This window comes from Astatotilapia calliptera, chromosome 19 (genome assembly GCF_964374335.1).
Source record: "Astatotilapia calliptera chromosome 19, fAstCal68.1, whole genome shotgun sequence".
In the NCBI taxonomy this organism is placed as follows: Eukaryota; Metazoa; Chordata; class Actinopteri; order Cichliformes; family Cichlidae; genus Astatotilapia; species Astatotilapia calliptera.
In genome coordinates this window covers 12067518-12091681 of record NC_137440.1, presented here as the reverse complement: position 1 = coordinate 12091681, position 24164 = coordinate 12067518, and the positions used below count along the sequence as shown (strand labels likewise).

Here is a 24164-nt window from a genome sequence, read left to right as displayed (position 1 = left end):
TCACTTGTAAGATTTTATTATTTTGCCTCATTTTCCAGTTATACTACAAGCACATCTTACCCCACCATTAGCCCACAGAACGCAACACAAAAAGTTTTGAACAAAAAAATATTTTAATTGCAGCCATCTTCCTTTTGCATGACGAGTCTTTCTTGAGCTGACAAATTCACAGCACTCTTTGTCCCTTAAAGCGCCGTCTCCCCAGAGACTGAGCAATACACACTGGAAGGAATAAAAGTGGCCTGAATATGGAGCTGCCATGTTCTCCTTGTCTAAATCACCCTGAAAACACTGTTTCTTTCAGTCCCACAGGATGAGGTGTTATGTGAGATGGATAAGAAGTAAGAACTGGGACATGAAGAGATGCTTTCTCTTAAAAAGCTTCTGTGGGGAACGAACTAGCCGCCTTTCTTCATCCTCCCTAAAACACGTGACTTGCTGGTAGCTGTTGGATCCCAGGAAATGGTTAAGGGGCTGAGCCAAAGCCTGTGTGGATCCTGTGTGTGAGTCCCAGTATTTCCTGTATACCAAATTGCCGTGTGTGTGCAGGGGAAATGCTTTAAAAATGCATGGTTATGCCAGGTGGAAATGTCACAGCTAAGAGCAGACTGTTGTCTCCCTGTGCTAACAGAAGCTATTAGTCCCCTTCTCTTGGTGTCCATGCTTTTTATTTTTTCAGCGGGGTTGCAGAGGACTCTGCCACGCCGCTCGGTGCGTCCGTAAGTGTAGGCGATGATGCCGTGTTGCTTTTTCTGGCAACGTGCTTCAGCCTGAGCTCCTCTCTGAACTCGTAGGTGAGAAGAGCGGGCTCGTGAGCGCAGAGACGAGCGTAGGCATCTGCTAACGCCCTGAACTGGGGTATGGTGAGTTCTGTGGGGCGCAGGATGGGGTCCACGTCGGCCTGCTGCATCATCTCCTGTGTCAGTTCAACACGACGCGCCTCAGGGAACAACTTCCTGTGGGGAAAAAGCGACGACACGAGAGTACAGATTCCTGCGCTTAGTCCGCTTTGATATCTTAACGATCATGCAAGTTTAATGGCATCAGAAAGTTCAAACAGAAAGAAATTATCCCTCAGCAATTATTTCAGATCGGTGAAGTTAATTGAAATCACACAAAGTCCTCATGAATTGTTAATTTACTCCACAGCCACACTGCATAGTCCAGGGCTGCCATTAAACTCACACAAAGTTTCTAAATCAGAAACAGAGCAGCTGTGATTTCAATTGCTAATTTTTATTTATTTTGCCGTCTCCCACCCTGAAAGCTGTCCCTGCCTCAGATGTTGCTGCGGACTCGTTCGCTGCAGGTTAGCGAGTGACAGCCAGCTCCACACAATCTGCAGATGCTTTTTAGGTGCTCGAGTGCTGGTGCCGCCTCCCCAGTTTGGTGCTGCTGCCACCGACCCACGGCAGTTACATAAAATATGCTTCCTCGTTTTCCTATGCTACCTCAGTGACTCATAATTGCTGCTCTCTTTCAAACAGCCAGCGCTCTTTTGTTATCCGGGCCTACATACACTTCCCTAACAGGCACGGGGGCGATGGGCACACGCATGTGGGTGTCTGGCTTTGTTACTAGCTGCTCTGAAGTTACTCGAATGTTCAGATTTGGTTAGAGAAACACTCAAAAGCTGTCTGAATGGTGAATATAAAAAATATATAAAGCCACTCTAATTAACGATGAGATGAAGACGTTGCCGTCAGACATGAAAAATGTAGAGAGAGAATAACTGATGTGAATGACGCATGGATTAAAAAGTAAAAAGAGGGAAAGAGTGGATCGAGGCCCTACAAGCTTCATTAGGTTAATGTGTACTTACTCGACTCCTTTATGGCAGTGCTTCCTACGGAATTGGAAAACGTTCCTGACGACTTTCTCCACCAGCTGAAAGGGCTGCTGGATCTGGGGCTGAACCAAGGGGGTGAAGTGAACTACTCCCACGTCAACCTACAACGAGAGGAAATCCAGACAGCGGGGGGTTAGCACAGACCTTAAAACTAGACTGCAGAGAGTGTGCTCATGGGAATGTGGTGAAAGAAAGTGGCAGAAAAAGAACAGTCAGGTGTGATCAGAGGGGGAATGTCAAGTGTGCCAAAAAAACAAGCTTTCCTGACAAATGGCACGAGAGATACAAAGCTGGACAAAGAGAGCGAAAGAGGGAAAGGGCTCAACACTCCGGGATAAAAGAAGGAGGGAAGGGAGAAAATAAGATGACGCAGCACGGCTGGTTGGCGAGCTAGTTCCAGTTGCCACAGTAACACCTGTGCAATGGACCATAGAAACTGAGTCTCTGTTGTTGCATCACCACCGAGTTCCTTAATACCTGCAAGCCTGACTCACCGTAGAGCGCATCTCTTTATCCCACTATCTGCCTCTAACATTTCCACTGAGGACCGACCATATATAGATGCAGCGATGCAGGCAGCCATGGATGATTCAGCGGGAACTAAATCGCATATACCTGCTTTCAGCTCACTTAAGAAGGTCCCAGAAAAGTACTCCAGGGTTCGGTGGAGCCCAGGAAGGTGGAGATATTTTGGAAATGTTTTTGTTTTTGAAGGTCACATTTGGACAAATGGTCCCACGAGCGTTTCAGGAGAAACTACAGCAACAGTTTGAAACCTTAGGAGCCAATCAGGTTAAATCAACACCAGCCCCATAGTCCCTAATAAACGAATAAGGCCATGTGTTACACCGTAATACATCTGACTATTAATTTATTTTTGTTACTTGTAGCAAAATATCTGAAAACCACAAACATAATAAATAATATCTATAAAATCCATAAATCTGGAACCTCCCAGCACACCGCAGATGCAGGAGAAAGCAGGACCAGCTATACTGGAGGTGATCCAGAGCTGCCCACGGAGAGACCAGGGACGCACTTTTTTATTTCACGTCAGCTGAAGTCTTTACAGTGTTACCACAAACCCCCTTTAGGTACCCCCCGTTCGGGAACCTGAAGCGAACCCCAGTTAAGGACTGGTGGTGGGACTCTCGGCTCCAGTTCCACTCTGGCAGCCTCCTCCTGATCCTTCCTGTGTCAGCTCTAAGCTAACATGACATACTGATGAAGTAATCGCGTCTGAGCCAGCAGAGTGCATCTTTCTCACTCTCAGATCTTTTACTTTCAAGCACCTATACGTACACACGTTCTATTCTAGCACTTCACTTGTTCTCCTGTAAAGCATCCTCTAACTCTCTTTATCTCCTCAATGTCATGATGAGCTCAAAAGAACCAAAATACATTAAAAAGACTATTTCTGAATCTCCAGATCTTTGCTTTAGCAGCGCAAAGAAGGACATCGTTGTTCAAGCACATTTCACATGATGCTGCCAGTTCTGTAAGTTATAGTTAAAGGAGATACTGCACAATCAGGGTGATACTGCACTGCGTGGGGACCTAAAGCTCAGGCAGACTACGGGCAGCAGAGCACAACAGCTGCCTGTCAGTCTTTCCATAGTCGGTAATAGCCTTACTTCCCTCAGGAGGGAGCACTGAGTGGGACTGCTCGAGCACATCGAAAAGGGGAGCTACATAGACACACATCCAGAGTGCTATTCTTAATAATAACACATTTCGTAGTCCTTAAGTGCTTTTATCTGTAATTTCACATGACTTTTTATTCAGGTATACGCTGGGAGGAACCGCAGAGATGGCAAAAGCTGCAAAAGGAGCAAAGCGTGCTGGTGCATGACTGGCAATGTTAATTTAAAGATTCGAGGCAATACAAACATGTGAACCACACATCCCCTAAGGATAAGCGCCCCCTTCTCACGCTTAACGGGGGTAAAATAAAATGACATCTAATTCAACTCCGTTCAAAGTCTTCCTGTGGTGACGACGTGCCCCACGGAGCTCCTTGTGCACCCATGTGGCTTGTATCTCTGGATTGTGTGATTCACTCTCCTTCTCAGCTGCTTCGTGCTGTCCGGGAGTCGCGGCTGGTGTTGATAATTAGGGGAAGAAAGCTAAAGTGGTCCAAGGGTACCAAAGGATTTTAATTAAGCCATTTAGAGTTGTTGTTTTTCTTTAAAAACAGATGTAGCGTTCAGGAGCGCTTGTAAACCACAGCTCTATCTCATATCAGATCTATAGATCCCTGTGTAGTCCAGAGATGCCTGGTTGCTGCTGAGCATCCTGCCAAAGAGGCTTTTAATGGGACAGCAGCAGTGGAGACCCTTTGTCTCACCAGCCCTGAAGGCTGTGCGCTATAACAGTACGGGAATGCTTCAAACTGGATGCAGCATAAGGAGCAGGGACAAAGGATGTCGTGGGTATAAACAATTAATCTTAAATCTTCTTCAAAATGAGTTTATCATTTACACAGAGAATATTTTACAATCAAAGGCCACGAGCCGTCCCGGGCACCCAGCGGCGGGGCTGCGGTATTTTGTCTGCATCATGAAAGGCGCCGTCTCCACCTGTCGTGTCGACAGAAATTCAGTCAGGACTTTGTATCTGGAATTTGGAAAAACACTTGTATGGGTGCTTTGGTGACGCTAGATCAGACCACCATCTGCTAGGAAGAAGCAATAAAAAGGAACGTCTTTAATTTCACTCTCTGCTGGAATAATTAGGCCATTTATATTCCGCACTTCATGATTTAAGAGAGGAGCAAGGGAAAAGTCGATACTGGGACTATACAGGCAGCAGCATTTCAGCCATCAGCTTGTCCAAGTCACTTTGCCCGTTTGATTTATGTGTGGCCTTGCTACATGACTTCACTAGGTAGCACCACTGTAATATGTCCCACTCCCTGCCATTAATCCCTCCCCTCGATAACCCCAACATGTAAGGAAACTCCATCTTAAATCACGTGCCGTCACCTGGCTCCTGTGCCGAGGCGCTGTGAACATGCCTTCAATGCTCTCTGTGAAGCATATCCCAGACTTACCGACCCCCTCTGAGCCCATTATCCGTCACCCTGTGCTGTACAAAGGTAGCAGTGGGGATCACCTGTGAAGAGCACACAGGCTGGCCAGACTGTGGGAGTCATTTTTTTTAGGAGAAGAAGAAAAATAAACAAGCGACTCATTAGCCCAATTTGAGCTGTTATGTAAGGATCTTTAGTCCAGCTCATGAACATTCCTCTCGCTCTGACTCACTTAATTCAGATAACTTGATTACATTTGGGAAACAACGACTTCAAACATTTACACCAACTCTGAACCTGCTTCTTATTCCAAATATGGCAACTCAAATAATCCGATTAACCAACAATGGCGCCTTTTATGAAGCGTACAGTGATTCGGTTCGAGCGTTCTGAACAGTCACGTCTGCTTTCGTCCTCAACTTCAGACCTTTTTCTGACCCAATAATCGGACATCTGCATGAAAAGATTTGCACTTTACTATATTTCATGTGTTTGACCTTCCAAAAGCAGCACTATTACTTTATACAGCTTCCTTCTCTTGCTCTCCTTTCCCCCCATTTCCATCTCCGATGTGTCTTTCTTGGTGACTTTACCCAATTGCGTGTGAGCAGTAATTTGTCATGTCCCTCTAAGCGTAGCCAAGATGAGATGGCAGGGGCCCTCGGGCTCTAGCCACTACACTACCTGAACCTCCGACACTTACATAATGGCAGGTTTGGAGAAAGAGCTGGGGGATGGAAGAAAGCTATATACAGCCAGGGAATACACGAGACAAAAGCTCACGGAGATCCTGCAACCGAAGAGGGAAGAGCTGCATTAATCATGACAATACCTTGGGAAGACAACCTCCATTACATCAGAGGAGGCAGACAGCCTCTCGGAGAGGAGAAGGCAGCAGTCAATGCCACTGAATATACCAGGCTGATATTGCTTGAGGGGTTTAAGAAGGAAGGGCTTAGGGCTTCCTGTGCAGGCAGCCCAGCATACTTCCCATGAAATTGGCCCTTGGCATGCACACAGGACATTCGAGACACTCCAGCCTAGCCTCTGACAAGATCAGCTCCTTGGAGAGAAACTTTCGTCATAGAAAAGCTTGAACTTTGCCCAAAAATGTGAAATTTACTGTGCCAGTAAATGATGATAGCATGGGAAAAAGAAGTTCATACGGGACACTAAAAGCCTCACACACGTCAGTCCAGGCTCGGCCACTTGCTTCACGGTGTAGCCCGAAGAGAGTCTTTAATATGCTGGTAATTTTACAAAATGTCAGAAATGTTTTGTCTGAGACGGGTTTGCACATATTATGTAGGGTGAAACTAGACTTGGACCCTGCTCTGCAACAAGATTGCAGTGACAGCAACATCACAGCTATCGCAAGACACCTTGCATCGGAACTGTGAACAAATCGCTGTTGCAAGGCGATGAGCCTGAAAACCAATTACGCAAGAGCGGACATAAAACGGGGAAAAAAAAACGTAAAGTGAACGATAAAAGCCCCTCGCGCGGGCAAAAAGGAGCACGGCTGGGCCGGCAGCGCCTCACAGCTACGCTGCAGAAACGCTGGAGAGCTCTGCTGTAAGGTGATAAAATAAAAAGGGACCACGCTTATAATAGCCCACAAAATCTTCACACATCACAGCGTCACATCTGCACCCACTGGGTATTTGTTGACTGCATTTTGCTCTTCTCCCCCTACATCCATTCCCTCTATAATGCATTTATTTATTTATTTATTTATCTTGCTTCTAAGCGAACAACAGCAGCATCAGCACTTAAGATCTCATCAGTTACCAGGAGACAGGTCACACACGCCATACTGCAGTGTGCGTGTAGAAAGCTGGAAAATCTCTCATCTCGCTGCAGGTGCGTCCCACAAGGAATTCTAAGAATGTAGCGCCGAAGGTCGACACCGGCATCACACTGGAGCTAATGTTGTGTGCACCATCCCCACATCTCATTTTAAGACCAGGGTCTCTGAGGGGTAGTTTACAGGAAAAACAGTGGAGGCTGGGTAGAAATAAACAACCGGATCAATAGCTAAACAAATCAATTGCTACCAAACCATCTCCACGTAATGACCACGCATCACCGTCTCCAATACCTGGCCTGTACTGCAGTTGGGAGACTGGCAAAACTATTTCCCACAGCCGGACGTTTTTGTGCCTTTGCAGCAAAATAAGAGCAACGCACATCTGCATTTACAAGGATATCAGGATATCGGCTCTATTAAACCATGCCTGATTTTCTTCCTCTCTCGCTCTTTTGTCCTCTTTGTCATTCATGAATCAAGGCCGTCCTAGCCACTCCCCCTGTTGTTCTATGTCCTCTACAGGGAAGGGAGGAAAGACGGGCAAAGACAGGGGAGCAGCTGTGAATTTTAGCATTCTGCTGACTGATGCTGATGAAGATGAAGCTCTGGGGAGGGTCAGTTTTGGCATGGCGGGATACACATGCTCCTCTGGCCTCTGGACCTAGAAAAACAAAGCCTCACAATACCAAAGCCTGACCAGCTCATCTGGCCACAATCATAGCAGCTATTTCTTCTGCCTTAATTAGAGTACCCTTCCCCATGGTACCGTCAGGCTATGATTGGAAATCTTATCTAGCCCTCTCAGCCATTACTTAGGCATACATTTTAACAACAGCAGCACTGAATTATGATTAACTAGGAAGCTCAGTGCAACAATGGGATGAATATCATTTTATTTTGTTAGTTAGCAGCATTTTTCCCCATCATGGGCGGATTTCTGGTATCTTTTAATAAATGCTTGAGCCACGAGCCACACATTTTTTTTGTAACTGGTCTTTAAGTTAATCCTGCACGACACAAAAATCTGCTTATTATACAGCCAGAAACAACGGGAAATGTACAGGTTTCTGTCAAACAAGGCGCTTTTAAAGCCCCGGGCAGTTTATACTGCATAGCACAAGGATTTTTCTCCCTGTTATTGTTTCATAAACTCTTTATATGCCAATATGACCCTTTTGTAAAATAAAAAAACAAAAAACAAATAGCACTCTGTAACAACATGCACTACTGTAATCAGTTCTAAAATATTAACACAAAAACAAATTCACAAAAATAATGTATAAATAAATAACCAGATAAAATCTGATGTTTGGACAGTTTTATTTTACTGAAGCTCTCTCTAGGGGACAAAAGTCATTTTTTGTATATAAACCTAAGACATGTAAATATATAACTTATATATGACTAGTCACGTAATTGTTTAGTGAAATTAATGATAAATAATGTAGAAAATAGTGAAAATGACGCGAAATCAGTAATTAAAGGAGTTCGGTTCGAGTGAAACGGCAGAAGTAGTTCCGGTCCTGTTCTGGCTGCTCGAAGGTGGAGGAGGTGTCGGTAGTACAGTAGCGGCGCGGAGCTGTGAGGTTTGAGCCGTCTTTGAAGTTGGGAGGCAGAGACCGCTCTGCTCCAACGTGCGAGCCCACGCACGCGCAGACACACAAACCGGCGAGGAGCGACTCACAAAGAGAGAGAGAGAGCGCGCGCGCGAGAGAGCGAGAGAGCTCCGGTTATTCCTCCGGGCTCCGGCCGAGCCTGTGTGGTCTCTCCGCTCTGTTGCTAAGGAAATGGATGGCTCGAACGGCTCCGCGGTCCGGGATGAATCGTGCTCCTCGCCCCCTCAGAAGCCTGCCGTGTTTACCGGAATCACTGCGAACACCGTGACGCGCCAGCTCTGCACCAGCCGGGGTAAGAGATCATTCCCACAGCGCTGCTTTCTTTCAGACTGGACCGGGAAACAAAACGGAAACAAGTGGCCCGCGTTTACTGTTCATTACAAGCTGGAACGAGCCGTGAATGAGAAAAACCGTTATGTCAGGAGGTCCGACTAAAAAATGTGAATAAAAAAATAATAATAAAAAAAAATAGTAATATAGAGAAAAAAAAGCTTTATTTTCAAAGTTTATTTCTGCGACCGAGTAAATAATAATTGGTGTTCCAGCTTTAGATGAGGCTGTGCAAGTCTTTAAAGGCTAGTCTCAGTTTGTTCGGTAAACAGCGCTGAAATCAAAGTGGTAGAAAATACAGTCGACTGTGTGAGTGGAGTGAAGGCACTGCAGCTCAGAGTCCACATACTGTGACTACTGAGCATGGCAAATACCTCAAACACAAACTCATCTTCCTCACAGACAGTAGCTCTGTAAAAGCAGAGGAGTAGAGCACACATGCACAACGACCGGCGGTGTCTTGCTTACCTACAGTGAGCCTGAGCCAGCTCTTAGCGCCAGTGCTTGATGCTGTCCTTTGTTTCCAGCCAAAAAAGAAAAAAGTCTGCGCTTGTGTGAGGTGAATGAGATGTGAATTTCTCATTTCCGTCTCTCTCCTCCAGCCCAGTGGAGCTGCAGCTGAGGAGCCGGGGAACTGGGGGATTCTGACTGGCAGCTGGTGCACCACCAAAGGAGGGGAGGGAGGCGGCGGGGGTCCACGAGCAGCGGTGCCGGAGCGGGGTGAATGCTGCCCGGAGAGGACAACGGCTGAGGCGGCAGCGGCGTCGACTTGAAAAGCAGCATGGCATCCACGGGCATGCAGATATTTGGATTCGTCCTAGCTCTGCTGGGCATCATGGGCGCCATGGTGGCCACTCTGCTGCCTAACTGGAAGGTGAGCGCAGATGTGGGCTCCAACATCATCACAGCTATCTCCCAGATGCAGGGACTGTGGATGGACTGCACATGGTACAGCACAGGCATGTTTAGTTGCACACTTAAGTATTCAGTGCTTTCACTACCCGCATACTTGCAGACTGCTCGCACCACTATGGTGCTGTGCTGCGTACTGGCTGCCATGGGCCTTTGCCTCGCCTCCCTGGGACTAAAATGCACGCGCTGGGGAGGTGGACGGCGCTCCAAGCGACACGCCGCCATCGCCAGCGGCGGCTGCTTCGTCGCTGCAGGCTTTCTGTGTCTGGTGCCTGCGTCTTGGTTTACCAATGAGGTCATCACCAACTTCCTGGATTCCAGCGTTCCCGAGAGCAATAAGTTTGAGCCTGGAGGTGCCGTGTACGTTGCCTTTGTTTCCGCAGGTTTCCTCTTTGTGGGGGGGTCCATTTTCTGTATGTCCTGCTCGGGAAAGAGACACGGACCCCAGGATCTGGTCCTGCTGCCCCCCCCTGACAAATTGCTTCTCCAGCAGCAGCAACAACAGCTGCTTCAGCAGCAGCAGGAGCTCCAGCACCAGTACTGCTCTCTCTCCCCATTAGACAATAAGACGGGCTACAGCCTGCAGGACTACGTGTAATAACGCAGTGCTGTGCACGCCAAAGGGAGACGAGCCCGAGGGGAAACATCACGGCTACGCACTAGGATCTACTCAAGGATGGAGTTGGAGGGGGAAAAAAAAAAGAAAAAAAAAAAAAGAGGAGAGCAACAACTTTGAAATCACATTTTTCCTTCTGCTCCATCTTCTTTTTTCTGTTTTGCAAGCACAAGCAGTCGAGGTATTCCCTGAGCAGCGCCTTGGAACAAACGGCGTGAATGTGCAAGGAGCCAGGATACCAGGATAAGGTGCTGCAGAACTGACGGAAGCTGCCAACCAAACGCAGACATCCTTCATCAGTAAATCACACAGAGTTCCCTGCGGAATGAATTAAGCAAATAAGGAAGCCTTGAGTGGAGTTTTTTTTTCCCTCGCCAAAGGTTTAAATTGAAGGAAAAAACATACGATTATTTAGCTGCTATTTACAATCGTTCAGTCCTTCGTCTCATTTGATAAAACAGGCAATATAAAGCCCAAGAGCAGTAGGTGGAAACCCTCACATAGCAAGCCATTGTAGTTTATCCTATGCTTGTCCACTAGAATGCAACATGGAATTGACTAATGAAATAAATGGGCATATTTTTGTTAGCTACTAGAATGACGTTGATATTTTGCCTCTAAAGCATGCTGTGTGGAGCCTGTGTACAAATACAGCGGAATGCCTGGTAGAAGACTGAGACATAGCCACACAATGCCTGTGCCTGAAAAGCTGTAGAAACATTACCCTGCTGTAACTGTTCAAAGAGGACTGTCAGGAGGAGTAGATGTGGGCTGCTGGGCTGGATTTAAGAGAGAAAATGCAGGCAAACAGATGCCTGTGTCTCTCTCTGCAGGTGGAAATATGAGAGAGATGGAGAGAAATTGAAAAGAGCGTGATCCAATACTTCAGCAGCAGAGTGGACCATCTCATATTTCCATCCAAACAAAAACAGTCTGCCTGTAAGTAGCAGCTACCCATCTCGATCCATCCCAGACGATCACGCCCACACATTTACACATGCACTTGTGCGTCTTCTCGTATGCAGTAAACACTCCGACACGCCGGCTTTTTGCATGTGCTTTTCTCTCCTGTCATCCACCTCCACACTGCCATGGAAACCGAATTCAAGCATTGTCTGGGGGTATGTGCGTGTCAATCAGTCAAGTTGTTTTATTTTGAGTGGGCGGGTGGGTAGGGGGCATCTTATTCTCTTGCCATGGCATGCCATAAGCTTTCATCAGAGCCTCTGCTCACACTACTTTCACTAATCCCCTTTATTAACCAGTGACATGAAGCAGAAGCCCTGGTCGGGGGGGGGGGGGGCTGGAAAATGGCTCTTCTTTGTAACACACCCCTATATGGTGTCTATGCCGTGCATGCGGTCTCACATGGATGAACAGATGTTTAATGGTGCAGTGGCACAGAGGAAAAAACAAAGCAGATGAGAGGAGGAATCCTGAGTCACAGCCAACTGGGTAGTCGTGTGGCAAGAGGCTAAAAATGATTTGAGTCATTCTCCATATGCGACTTGTTTTTCAAGTACGTCAGCAATGCGCATACACTACCAGCCTGCACCTGCAGAAGGGTCTCAGTGTCTTAAATTTCATCCACCAGACTGTCCTCGTTTACCTACCAGTCGCCCTCGTCTTTTTTTACTCCATCTCCCCGTCCTGCTTGTGTCAGGATATGATTCCTGACAAGAGAACACTGATGCATGTTGAAAGCATGTCCTTCTGAGACGCACACAAACACGCACTCGTGTCAGTTTTGCAGCTACGCTTTCACAGTTACCGTGCGCTCTATTTTCTGAGGTAAGAAGATGGGAGGAATATTGTTTTTGTGCTTGAGACAGGCCTTGGCAGTGATGTATAGAACTGCACATTCTCTCCTTCTCTCTCATAAGAATGCAGCTTCCTGGGGGAGAGCAGATGGCTAAGCCCAGCTCGCCACCTGCAGGCTGCTGCCGGCACACCACGGGATTCGCTGTGGGAGCTGCCGGTGGCCCCGCGGGGTTGTTTTTTTTGCCCCGCCCCGGTTTAGCCCTCTTGCCCAGCTCAGACTGCTCCCAAAGGAACTGGCCTCCTGACAACGACTCACTGCCCAGGCACCATTACCAATGCAATAAACAAAGTAAAGAATGTGCCAAGTCATCAAGTAATACTGACACGTTATGTGTTTTGAGAATGTGCCAAATGGTCTCATGATGACACGTTTTAATAATATCGGAAGTTCTTTTTGTTTATTTTTTTAACAACTTGTTTGTACATGAATTCTACATTAGCAAATGTTTTATGGATTTGTGATTCGTCCGAATCAGCTGGATGCTTGTGTACAGTCCGGTGCGGCTTTCGAGGGTTATTTTAAATCCTCTTTATTCCTCATTTCCCAAAGCACAGCGAGACGAAACAGGAGGAAGACGAGTGAAAAGTAAATAACGCTTGTTTCAGGAATTCCGGTTTACTGCAGGTCTGTGACAACTGTACACAAGCGTCTAGATTTTTAATACGTTTAGGTTTCCTACTGAAGGATCGGGATTCCTTCACACTGGTTCAGTATAAGATACACCACGCTCATATCATATCTTCTTTATAAGAAGACTAGTCAGTGCACGTTTACGTTATTTGACAGCAGTTCGGTTCAAATGGCTGAGCATTCAACCTCTCTGGACCAGGACAAGTACATCACACAACTGGCACTCTGGAAAAAAAGGGAAAGTCTTTCGGTCTGATATGATTATGCAGGGAAAAAAATTAGCTAAAAATCTCTCTTTTTTGTGGCTGTGCAGCTTGATCATCAGCACGCGATTTCATTAGCTTATAAATGGCCAGAGTGCAAAGTGACTAGGTCCTAAAAAGAGTTAAGCTCTCCTGCGTATCCTGTACCAAGACGTTGATTTATGGTTTTGATAACTGCAGCTTATTTTTGTGGATGCTTTAGCACTTCTTACTTTGCCAGAGCATATTTGTGATGATAAACAGTTCACAAGTTCTGATACAGTTGTCTCAATGTGCTTGTGCAAGTAGTTCTATTTTTTACCAATAAAACTATTTTGTGAAAGCAGCGCGCCTGCTGGATGTTGTGTGCTTTTATGTGTGTGGCTGATGGGGACGGCGATAGCATTCATCTTCCTGCCAAATGTACAGATTGCTGGATGGTACAGGCTGCGCAGCGTGCAGGAGGGAAGGCAGGCTGCTCGTATGCAGCACCCACCAGTACAGCAGTGCGTCCAACAACAAGAATAAAAAAAATAAAAAGGATTCTCTGAAAATCGCACTTAAAGAAAGGGTTTTATAAAGCTGCTCCCAATCTCCTCCAGTTATTTCTTAGTGATAACATGAGCGAATACACGAAGGAAGCAATAACGACACTTCTGGGAGTTGAAGGGAACGCGAGTTATCCGAGTTGGCTGGTTTATCTGGCACAAAGCGACGAGTTTAACGACATGTAAACTCTTCTGCCAACTGGTGGAAAGAAGAACATTTTTTGCCGCCTCTCTTTTTGGTATTTTATCACATTTTTGCTAGAAAAAAAGGATCCTTTGACCAACTGATCAATCAGATTAACTGAAAATGGACTAGTTTACTCCTCCGCTGCAGACCACACTTCTTTGTCCCAGTTCTTTAATAATTAATCAGTGCTATGAAATGGTATTTACCCCGTTTCTCATTTCTTAATTTGTTGCAGATTTGTCACATTTACACGTTTCAGATCAAACAAATGTTAAAAACGTAATTTCCCTTTAACCTAATAACTGGTTGTGCCACCTTTAATGATAACCAGCAACGAGCCTTTCACATGACTGTGGAGGAATTCGCAGAATTGTTTGCATTCAGCCACACTGGAGGGTTTTCCGGCATGAACTTCCCGTTTCAGGCCACGCCAAAGCGTCTTAACTGCATTTGAACCCAGACTGTGATTATTTCACTCCAAAACGTTCATTTTGTTGTTTCTGAGCCGTTCGGATGTGAGTCAGACTGAGAGAAGTGAGGCCTGCAGTTTTTTAAGTGTTGTTTGGGGTTGTTCTCTGCCGTCCTGGACGGGGCGTCGATGCGCTCGTTCAGTAACTTTGGTAGGTCGGTCACTCCTGGGAAGGTTCAGCTCTATTCCAAGGTTTGTGGATAACATGTGGATAATCCCTCTCACTGTGGTTCACTGGCATCTCAAAGCTTTAGAAATGGATTTTTAACCCTTTCCAGATTGAGAGATGGCAGTGACCTCGTCTCTCACTTGTTTCTCTTTTAGCCTGATTCACTTCACAGGTTCTATTTAATGTTATTCAACAGGTTTGGCTATAATCAGGCCTGAAACTGAAGCTTTCTGTGGTTAATTCATGATTTAACAAGGTACCGTAGCAGCTAGGTTTGGATAGCTTTTCCCCTTCATACAACAAACAAACTCTGTGATCTTTGTCTAATATTAAAATTGAAAATGTCTGTGAAAATGTCTCAGACTTGATGGGAGTTTGGTTCAGATCACAATCCTGCACAGCACGTTCCCTCACGTTCACGCTGGTGTCATATTTAGCCTATACACTTCAGATGGGGTGGTTATTACATTAGAATCCGGGCTCTCATTACAGCTGATTGGAGTCTCATCAACAGAGGGTGAGTGAAAATATGCTTTCCTGAAACAAACATGGATTATTAAAGCCTCTCTCTCTCCCCGTCTCATTCTTTCCCTGCGTTTGGTTATGCAATACGAGTGCAGATCAAATAACTACTCCTCTCGTGGGGGAACGCTAATAAGATCTGCTCTTCTGTGTATTTAACCTACATTTTTCATCAAAGGCTTTCACCCCGAGTTGCTGCTATGACAGATCTGGAGTGTGAGCTTTAAATGAGGGGAGGTGAGCACTTGTCAGTTGCAGGCAGGGGTTAATCACGCGCTTTTCTTTCAACTCCGAGCTCACATTTGTTTGTTGACCTTCCTGGTCAGCAAAATGTCTTTCCAGATATCACCAAACAGGAAAAAAAAGGAGGAGGAGGCGTGGATGGTAATAAGATGAACAAAAGACTCGGTGCACGTTAGGGAAATGCCATCGCTCACATCCACATTGCTCAAAATTGCACCAACGTGTCACAACCCTTAAAGTGCTGCTCTCTGATTCGGACAGCAGTTATGCTCATGAAGGTTCATACTGGAAATATAATGCGCTCATCAGCGCTGAGGGAGGATGACCTTCCTTTGTCGCTCTCCTCCAGTCCCTGCGCACATGTGAGGCCGGGGAATAACGGCAACGACCTTAGCTGCTCGGTAAATCGCTGACAGAGGCAGTAAAAGCTATGAAGATGACAAAAGGGAAGCTTGTAGGAAAACAATACGCTGTGACAGTTCAAAGGAGGCCCTTTAATATTTTAGCTTTGGAGCGTGCAGACCGACGCGTGCCCGGGAGGATTCGGTAAGCTGAAGGTGAGGGAGGCTAAACGCTTCAAGGGTGCTGAAGGTTTTTGTATTTTTAGATAATCTATATTTCTCCTGACTAAAATGATGATTACTGTAGACAGGCAACAAGGAAAGAAAGAAAAAGAAGCTCCTTTAATCATAAGATGCTGTTCATCACCTCACCAGTGAAACTAGTTAATATAGCCAGTAAATCTTTACCTGGAACTTTAAAATTGGGATCCATCCCACACCTTCAGTCGCCATAAAAAGCCTTAAAGTAAGTCACAAACCGCCGCGTGTGATGTTGAAATTGGACACTCAAGTAAGCCTTCAACTTAATAGCTTATAGATTGATGCCTCCCATCGCGGTGAGGCTTTTCCCCCATGATAAATGTATTGTAATTTGATTTTTCTCATTTGTAGCTGAACTTTCTTTCCTTGGAGGATAGCCGGGTTTTTAAAACACCGCACCCCCTCCGCTGCGTGCTCACTAACCAAACAGAGCTGAATTTGCTAAACTCGGCACAGTTACTTGTTAGGAGGAGGCAGTGGCTCTCTGGAGATGTTCTTAAGCTAGCTCTGCCAACCTTGGCGTTTTGTTTAAGGTGAGCGGAAATGAAGGAAGAGGAGAAGGAAGAAGCAAGGGAGTATTTTTAGATTTCTTTACCTTGGGTCCGTGATGTATTGAGACCAAGCCTTCGGGCATTTTCTGGGCTGGCACGAGTCATTGAAATAACTTTCCCTGATACTCTTGATACCGCGTTTGACCCCGTTTATGGGATAGGAATAGGCTCAGATGAATTGTGAGAGTGGAGGATGTGTGGCGGGAGGTGAGAAAGCAGCACAGCCCCTCTGAGGAGATTCACTCTTGCTGTAGAGACGGGCAGCGAGGCCACATTACATCACAGAGAAGATATTCATCACCACGGTGGTCCGAGCTGGGTCATGCTCCCCAGTGAACCACCTGTTTCAATTCAAAAGGATAAAATTAATTCAACAGAGGAGGAAAAAGTCTCCAAAACTCGGAGCTGTGGAGGAGTACATGTACAGTACCTTTAATTCAAGTCCAATCGCTCTCTGACTACTGCCAGCTACAACCGAAGTTCAATGCGGCATTAACAAATTTAATTTAGCCTCTGCTCATCTGGCCTGTGCTCTTGGTAGACTATTGTGTACAAGGCGAACATCTGTAGGGCGCTCCTCCTGTGAGGCTCGGTTAGTTGGTGGGTGACGGCCATTACTCAGAGCAGGGCTGATGACCGGCCCAGACAACCATCTGTTTGGAGGTACGCCTCGCTCTCCTCTCAGATCCATCTCTGTCATGAATCTGTCTTCTGGTGCTCTCTGGGCTTTGTTTCATTTGACAAATCTCATATTCAGACGATAATCTGCTCTCCAACCCTGCTTCCATTTATTCTGGTTTTCATCACCAATATTTCCTTCCATTTTTGCATCATCACCCACCCTTATTCCCTTATTTCTCAGCTCATTTTCTTTTATTCATTCCATTTCCTGTTATGCCCTACCCCATGCCTCAATTTCATTCTCACCTTATTCAGCAAATACCCGAGTTGTTAGCACAACGTGGAGCCCCCGAGGAGCTCTACAGAGGACACAGCAGGTTGTTTGCAACGGAGCAGCTACTGCACGACTTACAGACCCGCCTGCGATGGAAAGAGGTTGATTTTAATCACATTGTACCCAGATGGGGGAGAGGAAAGGGGAAGAGAGATGAGCGAGTCAACGTGTGCTCTTTTCTCTTTTCAAATCAGCTCCTTTGCATGTAAGGAGGCAGTGAGGATGCAGATGCTTGATGTCAGCGTGCACTCAGAAACCCCTTGACCCCTGACCAGAATATGAATTAGAGATGTGTATGAAAGCAAAAGCAAAAACAGAAAGGCAGTTCCTATTTCGGTTTTCTCAGGGAGCCTTCAGATACGTGCATAGCTGTGAACCCCAGAAGCGATGCAAGCATCACTCAGTCTGTCCATCTATGTGAGAATTAACAGGAGGAGAGCGACTAATAAGAAAGAGGAGGCAGGTGTGATCTGCAGTGGGACGGACCTAGGGCACCCTGAGCCTGGGGGAACACCATCAAAGCAGCCAATCGCCACTCTCGAAACCCTTCAAGGACAATCTCAGTCACTCAATGTGACACAGCAGAGGCGAGAGGGACAAGACTGGCAAATTAAGCAGCGGGGATAAGAGCCTATCTGCCCACCCCGCGTCAATACGGGCCCCCGCAGCCGCTGATGTAAAATGGATTCAACATTTCCTTTCTCATTATCCTATCAGCCTGCAATACTCGGCCTCCTCTACGTTCAAATCAGCCGGCCAATCAACCCACACTCCCCTCCCCCCTTCGCCTTGAAGTGATGCTATTTTCTCATCGTGGTTATTTGGAAAGGTTCACTGCTTTTTCAGCGGCTCTCTGGGACTCGCTTTGTTTGATCTCACAGTATTAAACCACTTCACATGTTTTGTTTTTTTACACTTCACTAATTGCCATGTGTGCACAGCACCTGCTACCGTGTAGTTTGTTTTACTGTCCTGTACAAAGCATTAGCATCGCTGCAGAATAATCCCAACAATGATTGGCACACACGTTCGCAAAAAGGCTCACGCAAAGTGAAGAAAGCAAGAAAGATACAGAGACACAGACCTTTGGTACTTGGCAGTCTAACAGCACCAGTATAATTAGTTCCTCTCTACAAAGGGGGGTATTTAGCCATCGCCATCTTCATAAGGAGCACTGTGAGCAGTGTACAGTACTAACACTCTGCACAGCAACCATAACAATTTATGCACGCAGCATTTTTCTTTCTGTATATTCAACATCTACAATATCTCGGTTACTTCTTCTCTTTAGCAGGAAATCTGTCAATATTCCCATAAGTGACAACCTCAGTCGGTCCCGCTCCTCTCAGCCTCTCTGTCCTGTAAACCATGGAAGGACATTTTTACTCTTCATGCTTTTCTGCGTAATTACTCTGGTGTGCACCAGTAAACAAAGCAGAGCCACTGAGCTTTTTATGAATTATACTACATGACACACTACTACGATAGACTTCATCTACTCTGTGTGCTCTTGTTCCTGGTCTTTTATAGGACACCAGCAGCAGGAGGGCTGCTCATCAAACAGCCATCATCTCTCCTAATGACACCAATTTGACCAAGAGCCCATTAAAACATTTAGTAGGAATAGATGGCCCGTGTGGGCATGTGGGAGGCGCGGATTCATCTGCACGCATGTGTAGCATGAAACTTCCCCTGTTCAAATGTATTCATACCATATGAGCATATTACATCAAAAGATAAAGCCTGCTAAAGCCCATTAAGCTCCACTTTGACATACACACAAAAATAAAATGCTCTAGAGAAACAAATGCACAGAAAGGCAGCTGAGTGCGATGAAATAATCATTGGAATCCATCTCTTCTAAGAGAATGAGCAATCAGCACTGGTCCCATTCACTCGGCTGCATTTTACTCCACACGGGAGATTAAATATTTACTGTCAGTGGGTCTCCTAAAGAGCCAGGACATCTTCGAGGGACCAGCAGTCTATCTCTGACATCCACCTAACACCTATCCTTTAATTCTGGGAAAGAAAAAAAATGGCTTTATTTGTACAAAAGATGCAAGCGAGCTCTTGAGTTTTCTAAAACACTTGAATGTGTGCGATTTAAAATAAACTCCAGCTGCGTATTAGCCAGCATTGATCCTTTTTTTAATGCATCACCTCTGGTCCTACGTTAAACACTGAAGCTGAAGACGAAATGCGCGATCGGCCCTGATGCTCACACACGGGTGGAAAGATGCAGAAAGAGAAACTGGGCCTAAAAAAGAACAAGGCCTTCATTACAAGGCACAGTGTGATCGTGCCACATCTCAAATACCCACCAGGCATCATTACAAGCTAAAAAAAGGGTCCAAAGACAGAAGTGAGACAACACTGATTCAACACAGTCTTAATGAAGCCTTAAAGCAAGAAGAACGAGTGGAGGGATGAGCCAGGGTGACATGATGAGGGTCTGACCGGAGCGTGGCACCGTGAGGTCCCGCTGACGTCATGAAAGCTGGAACGTCACTTGTTCACTGATATTGAAGATTAATATCATTATTATTATTATTATAATAATATACTTTACCGTTTCTTTCATTTTGTTCTGAAAGAAGAAATCTTTTCCCAGCATCACCCCCGAGGGTGTGCGTGCGGGGATCTGAATGCTCGCTATAGCTTTTCCCAATAAACCGTAACTATCAGCACAAACTTCAACAGCACCTTGAAACAAACCGAAAATATTCCACTACAGTTTGAAGCAGAGCCTAATCCGAGCGGCTGGTACACAAACTGGACGAGGAACAAAGTCAAGAATCAGACGCCATGTGCTTTGCCAAACGCCTACCCAACACCTTTTTCTCCAGCTCTAAAGTAATTCAACTTCAGCAGCACACTGATGAGGTTTTTTCAGTGTCACAAAGTCAAATATTAGTTAAACACTACCTCTGGTTTGGGGACGAAGGCCCGTCCGGGGATGGTGAAGCAGTTGTGGACAGTGCAGAGATACTGAGCCATGATGGAAAGACGACTCCTCTGTTTGCTGCCTGTGCTGGCCGTCAACCTCTGGATGGAAAAAACAACTGCTGAAAGTTACTGAAGCATATTAAACGTGTCCTAAAGATGATTTTTGCATCACAGACAGAGAAGAATTAAGCAAACATCAATAAAGCCTGTTGGCCTGAATCATGAAAGGCCCATCCCAAATCTATTCATCTCAGCTGCAAAGTATTTTTAATTATGAATCAAGGAATCAATATTAAATCACAACAATAAAATAAGAATGAAATGAATAAAAATGTCTGCAGAGTGACGATTGCTCAGGAAATCTGCAAACACGGGTGTTTGACTTTATTTAGGGTCTATGTGGGTCATGTGGAGTTCACCCACCTCTGCCACCTCTTTCTGGAAAGTGAGCGTGAGTCGGGTGCGTCCAAACGTGAAGGGCCCCGTTCTGTTCGCTACGTTTTCCAGCCACTTGATGATCAGCGGGGTTGAGACGCTGAATGGGAGATTCCCTATGATGTGTAGGTTTGGAGGGTCTGTGAAGACACACACACACACACACACACACACACACACACACACACACACACACACACACACACACACACACACACACACACACACACACACACACACACACACACACACACACACACACACACACACACACACACACACACACACACGTTTTAGTCACACGTATTTCCCTCAGTTTGATTGCCGTAACAGCTTACGTACGCTCATCCTCTTACCTCCCTCCCATGGCTTAGAGATATTTGTTGGGAATCCTCGATCCAGTCTGTAGGTGAGTATGTCACCGTGGACGATCCTCAGCCTGCCCGGTGCTGCCTCAGACAACAGCTGTGCAAATGGAAAAAATAAACAGGTAACAATCATTTTAAAAAGAATAAAAGGACTCATCAGTCACTCTGCAAGCGGCCACAGCTGCAAAGAGAGGGAGCCGGCTCCTGCAGGTGAGGACGTTTGAGCCGTGTGTGCAGAGTGACCTCGTTCAGCCAGCCTGGATCCGGCCGTTCTGCTCACCTTCAGTCCGGGGATAAAGCGTGTGTCTTTCTCCACAACAAGCAGGTCTGCGGCCCCAGCATTGAGGATGGAACGGGTGAGGCCTCCGGGACCCGGCCCCACCTCACACACGTGGGCATCTCTCAAGCTGCCCGCCTGGCGCACTATTTTGTCTGAGAATACAGAGAGGGAGCACTCAATATTCATTTATAGTAATTTCCTGGGATACATTCTCAATTCGTGCAGCCTATAAATTATAAGATGTTCTTCAATCAAATGTTTTCATCAGAGTCGGGCGTCCAAATTGAGATTAATAGAGTGTGATGCTGCAATATCTGCTCTCCTCTGTGTGATGAAGATGAAAAGCATTAATCTAACAGTCACCTTGTCCAAGGACGAGAGAGCAGATCAAAGCTGCACTGCATCGCTGATAATTGTGTTAAGGCTCAGCTCTCAAGGGCTACAACAACTGAGCTGGTCCATTCGCATTAGTAGGAGATCTACATAACCTCACCTACAAAGAAAGCCTGTCGGTTTCGATGCCTTCAAACAAGGCGGTGCAGCACCGTGCAATCAAGTGCATGTAACACGCTACTGTACCCTGAGAAGGACCTCAAGGGTCTTGGTACACTGCAGACGGGGCAAAAGAAGAAGGAGGAATGAAAGAAAGAAAATAAAATGCTGGATGACTAACCTGTGAGCCTCAGGTCCAGCAGAAAGTTCTGGGACAGCTGTTTCTCTGCTCGCAAGTTGTACAGCTTTATGAGCTCACCTACAGTCGGCAGGGGAGGCAGGCGGAAGGAAGCCAGCTTCCCCGAGGCAGCCATCACTGGGGAGAAGGCTGTGAGAAACAAAGGCAGAAAGCTGTGAGACTAAATGTGACTGATGAGCCTCCTCAGCAAAGAAAAACACAATCTCACAGTATTAATAAGAAATTCCTTTGTTACAGCAGCTACAATAAAAAACCCAAAAACAAACATAAAACAACCGACTAGCGGAACAACAAGTGGAATGGTGAATAACTCAATAAAATATGATAAAACTAATATATTAACAGGGTCAAGACCAATCTGGACAAATAAAATAAGAACTAAGTCTAGTCCAACTTAACTGAATGCAACCATCTGGTACAATTATAGCTATTCTGAACTATGCAATTTATGATAACTATGCAGCCCATTCAGCAACTGAAGAATTTGAAAGTAAATTAAAACAAAATATAATTTTACATTAAATAAAAAGTTTTAAACTTAATTAAAATAAAACATGTCTTAAATTAAAATAAGTAAATTGTCATGTTTATTGCTGCCAAAAAAAAAGTTAAACACATTTGGACAGTGAAGGAATGTCAGGATTCTTGCTCAGAAAAAGGATCAACATGCTCTGAAGTCAGAGCACAAAAACCTTTTTTGTAACAAAATATCGATTTCTGCTGTCCCTGTATCGATACATTATTAGCAAACAAAATATCACGATACTACACAGTATCGATTTTTTCCCCCACCCCTAGTCTCAGCTCAACTGAACCATGGACTTATAAACTGCTTCATGACCAGGTGAGACCTGTTTCTTTACAGTTTGGTGGCATGTTTAGCAGATAAAAGACCAGGAGCTGAGTCCTAGTACTGAACTTGTATTTGGTACTTTTTCCACTGGAACTCTGAATATGAAGTACAAAAAGATGTTGATACAAGAGAAGGAGGCAATCGCTGAAAAACCCACATAAACCTGTCACAGAACAAAAAAATAAAATAAAAAGCAACAAAACTAAAAAAAATTAATGCACTGACCAGCTCAGCCAGACCTAAAGGACCTCCTGAGCTACAGCCAACTGGGGGGAGACACGAACACCAGATTCGACTTTTTCCCAAAAAAATAAAAAATAAAAAAATCATCTAAAAGAAAACTCTTTGGACAGATGATACATAGAGTGAATTTTACTAGAATGATGTAGAAGGAAAGAGCATGTATGACAGGTCACTGTTCTGTGATGATCTGACTGCTGACAGAAGCAGCAGAATGAACCGCGCAGTGTTCAAGGCTATACTCTATGCTCAGATTCAGACAGGTGCTGCAGAGTGGATCAGACAGAGCTCCACAGTGCAGGTGGATAATAGCCCAAAGCAAACTGCAAAGTTTCTCAAGGCAAAGAAATGGGGTATTCTACAATCAGCAAGCCAGTCACTTGAGCTCAGCCCAGGAGAGCAGCTTATCAGTCACTGAATACAAAACTAAAAGGCAGAGCGCCTCACAGACAGGCAGCAGCTGAAGGCAGCTGCACTAAAGGCCTGCAGAGCATCTCAAGCAGGAAACACAGCACCTAGTGATGTCCATGATGTCTAGCCTCCAGCACTTTGAACTACTAATATTCACCCTTAACCTTTTTTAGTTTGTCCATTTACTTTAGATCCTCTGAAAATGAGGGACTATGTATAAAACGTCCTTGAATTAAAGCTGAAATCCTGCACTTCAACCACACCGTGATATTATAATTCTTAAAATCCACTGTGCTGGTGGAACAGAGACAAAACTACAGAAACTCTCCAAAAACCTATGGGAGCAGATGCACATCAGGTTTTTTCTCCGTGTCTTGTGTGCGCCTCCTTGTGGCCTTTGAGCAGAAAACTAAATGAAAACACCCGCACACAGTTATGTGCCGTTCTCCACGTTATGAAAACACGTTCACTGTGACGGCCAACGTCACGTAAATCCACGACTTAGGAGGAGAAACTGGAGCTGAATAACTGGACTTATGAACTCCACTCTGAAGCTGACAGCTGACTCTGCTGTGACACTCTTAACACAGGAGCTAACATTTGCAGCTAATGTTAGCTTGCTGTCTAAAATGCAGCTCGCAGAGCTCGTGGGAAAGCCGCCAATTTACACGAAACACGTGACCGTTTTCTCCAAAAATCGAGATAAAAATGACAATGACACACAACGAGTACACGAGACTGATAACACACAGGAGTTTACCCACGTTTGTCACCGGCGGTGCTCTCTTCCTTGAATTTCCTTATTCGTCATCGTATTGACGACCAGATATCCA

At 45.5% G+C, this 24164-nt stretch overlaps 2 protein-coding genes across 3 annotated transcripts; one reads left to right on the top strand and one right to left on the bottom strand.

Annotated features, from left to right (window-relative positions):
• tfb1m (transcription factor B1, mitochondrial) lies at positions 1-24164 on the bottom strand. Of its 2 annotated transcripts, none has more exons than XM_026151900.2 (8): positions 24096-24164; positions 21810-21956; positions 21137-21288; positions 20845-20953; positions 20477-20628; positions 20033-20152; positions 1823-1950; positions 1-956 (listed from the first exon to the last, which is right to left on the bottom strand). In XM_026151900.2, exons 2-8 carry the CDS (start codon positions 21940-21942, stop codon positions 668-670), a joined length of 1083 nt encoding a protein of 360 aa, XP_026007685.1. In that variant the 5' UTR covers positions 21943-21956; positions 24096-24164; the 3' UTR covers positions 1-667. The 2 variants fall into 2 exon arrangements, with proteins under 2 accessions (XP_026007685.1, XP_080150012.1); XM_080293886.1 differs by lacking the exon at positions 24096-24164 and adding an exon at positions 22906-22923.
• LOC113011984 (claudin-20) lies at positions 8412-10278 on the top strand. Its single transcript, XM_026151901.2, has 2 exons — positions 8412-8598; positions 9239-10278. The coding sequence occupies exon 2, from the start codon at positions 9418-9420 to the stop codon at positions 10144-10146; it is 729 nt and encodes a 242-aa protein (XP_026007686.1). The 5' UTR covers positions 8412-8598; positions 9239-9417; the 3' UTR covers positions 10147-10278.

Bases quoted from the DNA above. Each gene is read 5' to 3' on its own strand.
- LOC113011984 (XM_026151901.2), top strand. From the start codon at position 9,418: ATGGCATCCACGGGCATGCAGATATTTGGATTCGTCCTAGCTCTGCTG.
- tfb1m (XM_026151900.2), bottom strand. From the start codon at position 21,942: ATGGCTGCCTCGGGGAAGCTGGCTTCCTTCCGCCTGCCTCCCCTGCCG. The intron at 21,289-21,809 runs GTTAGTCATCCA...CTGTATTCTCAG, and splicing joins GCTGGACCTGAGGCTCACAG to ACAAAATAGTGCGCCAGGCG. The intron at 1,951-20,032 runs GTAGTGTTTAAC...CTCTCGTTGTAG, and splicing joins CCTTCGTCCCCAAACCAGAG to GTTGACGTGGGAGTAGTTCA.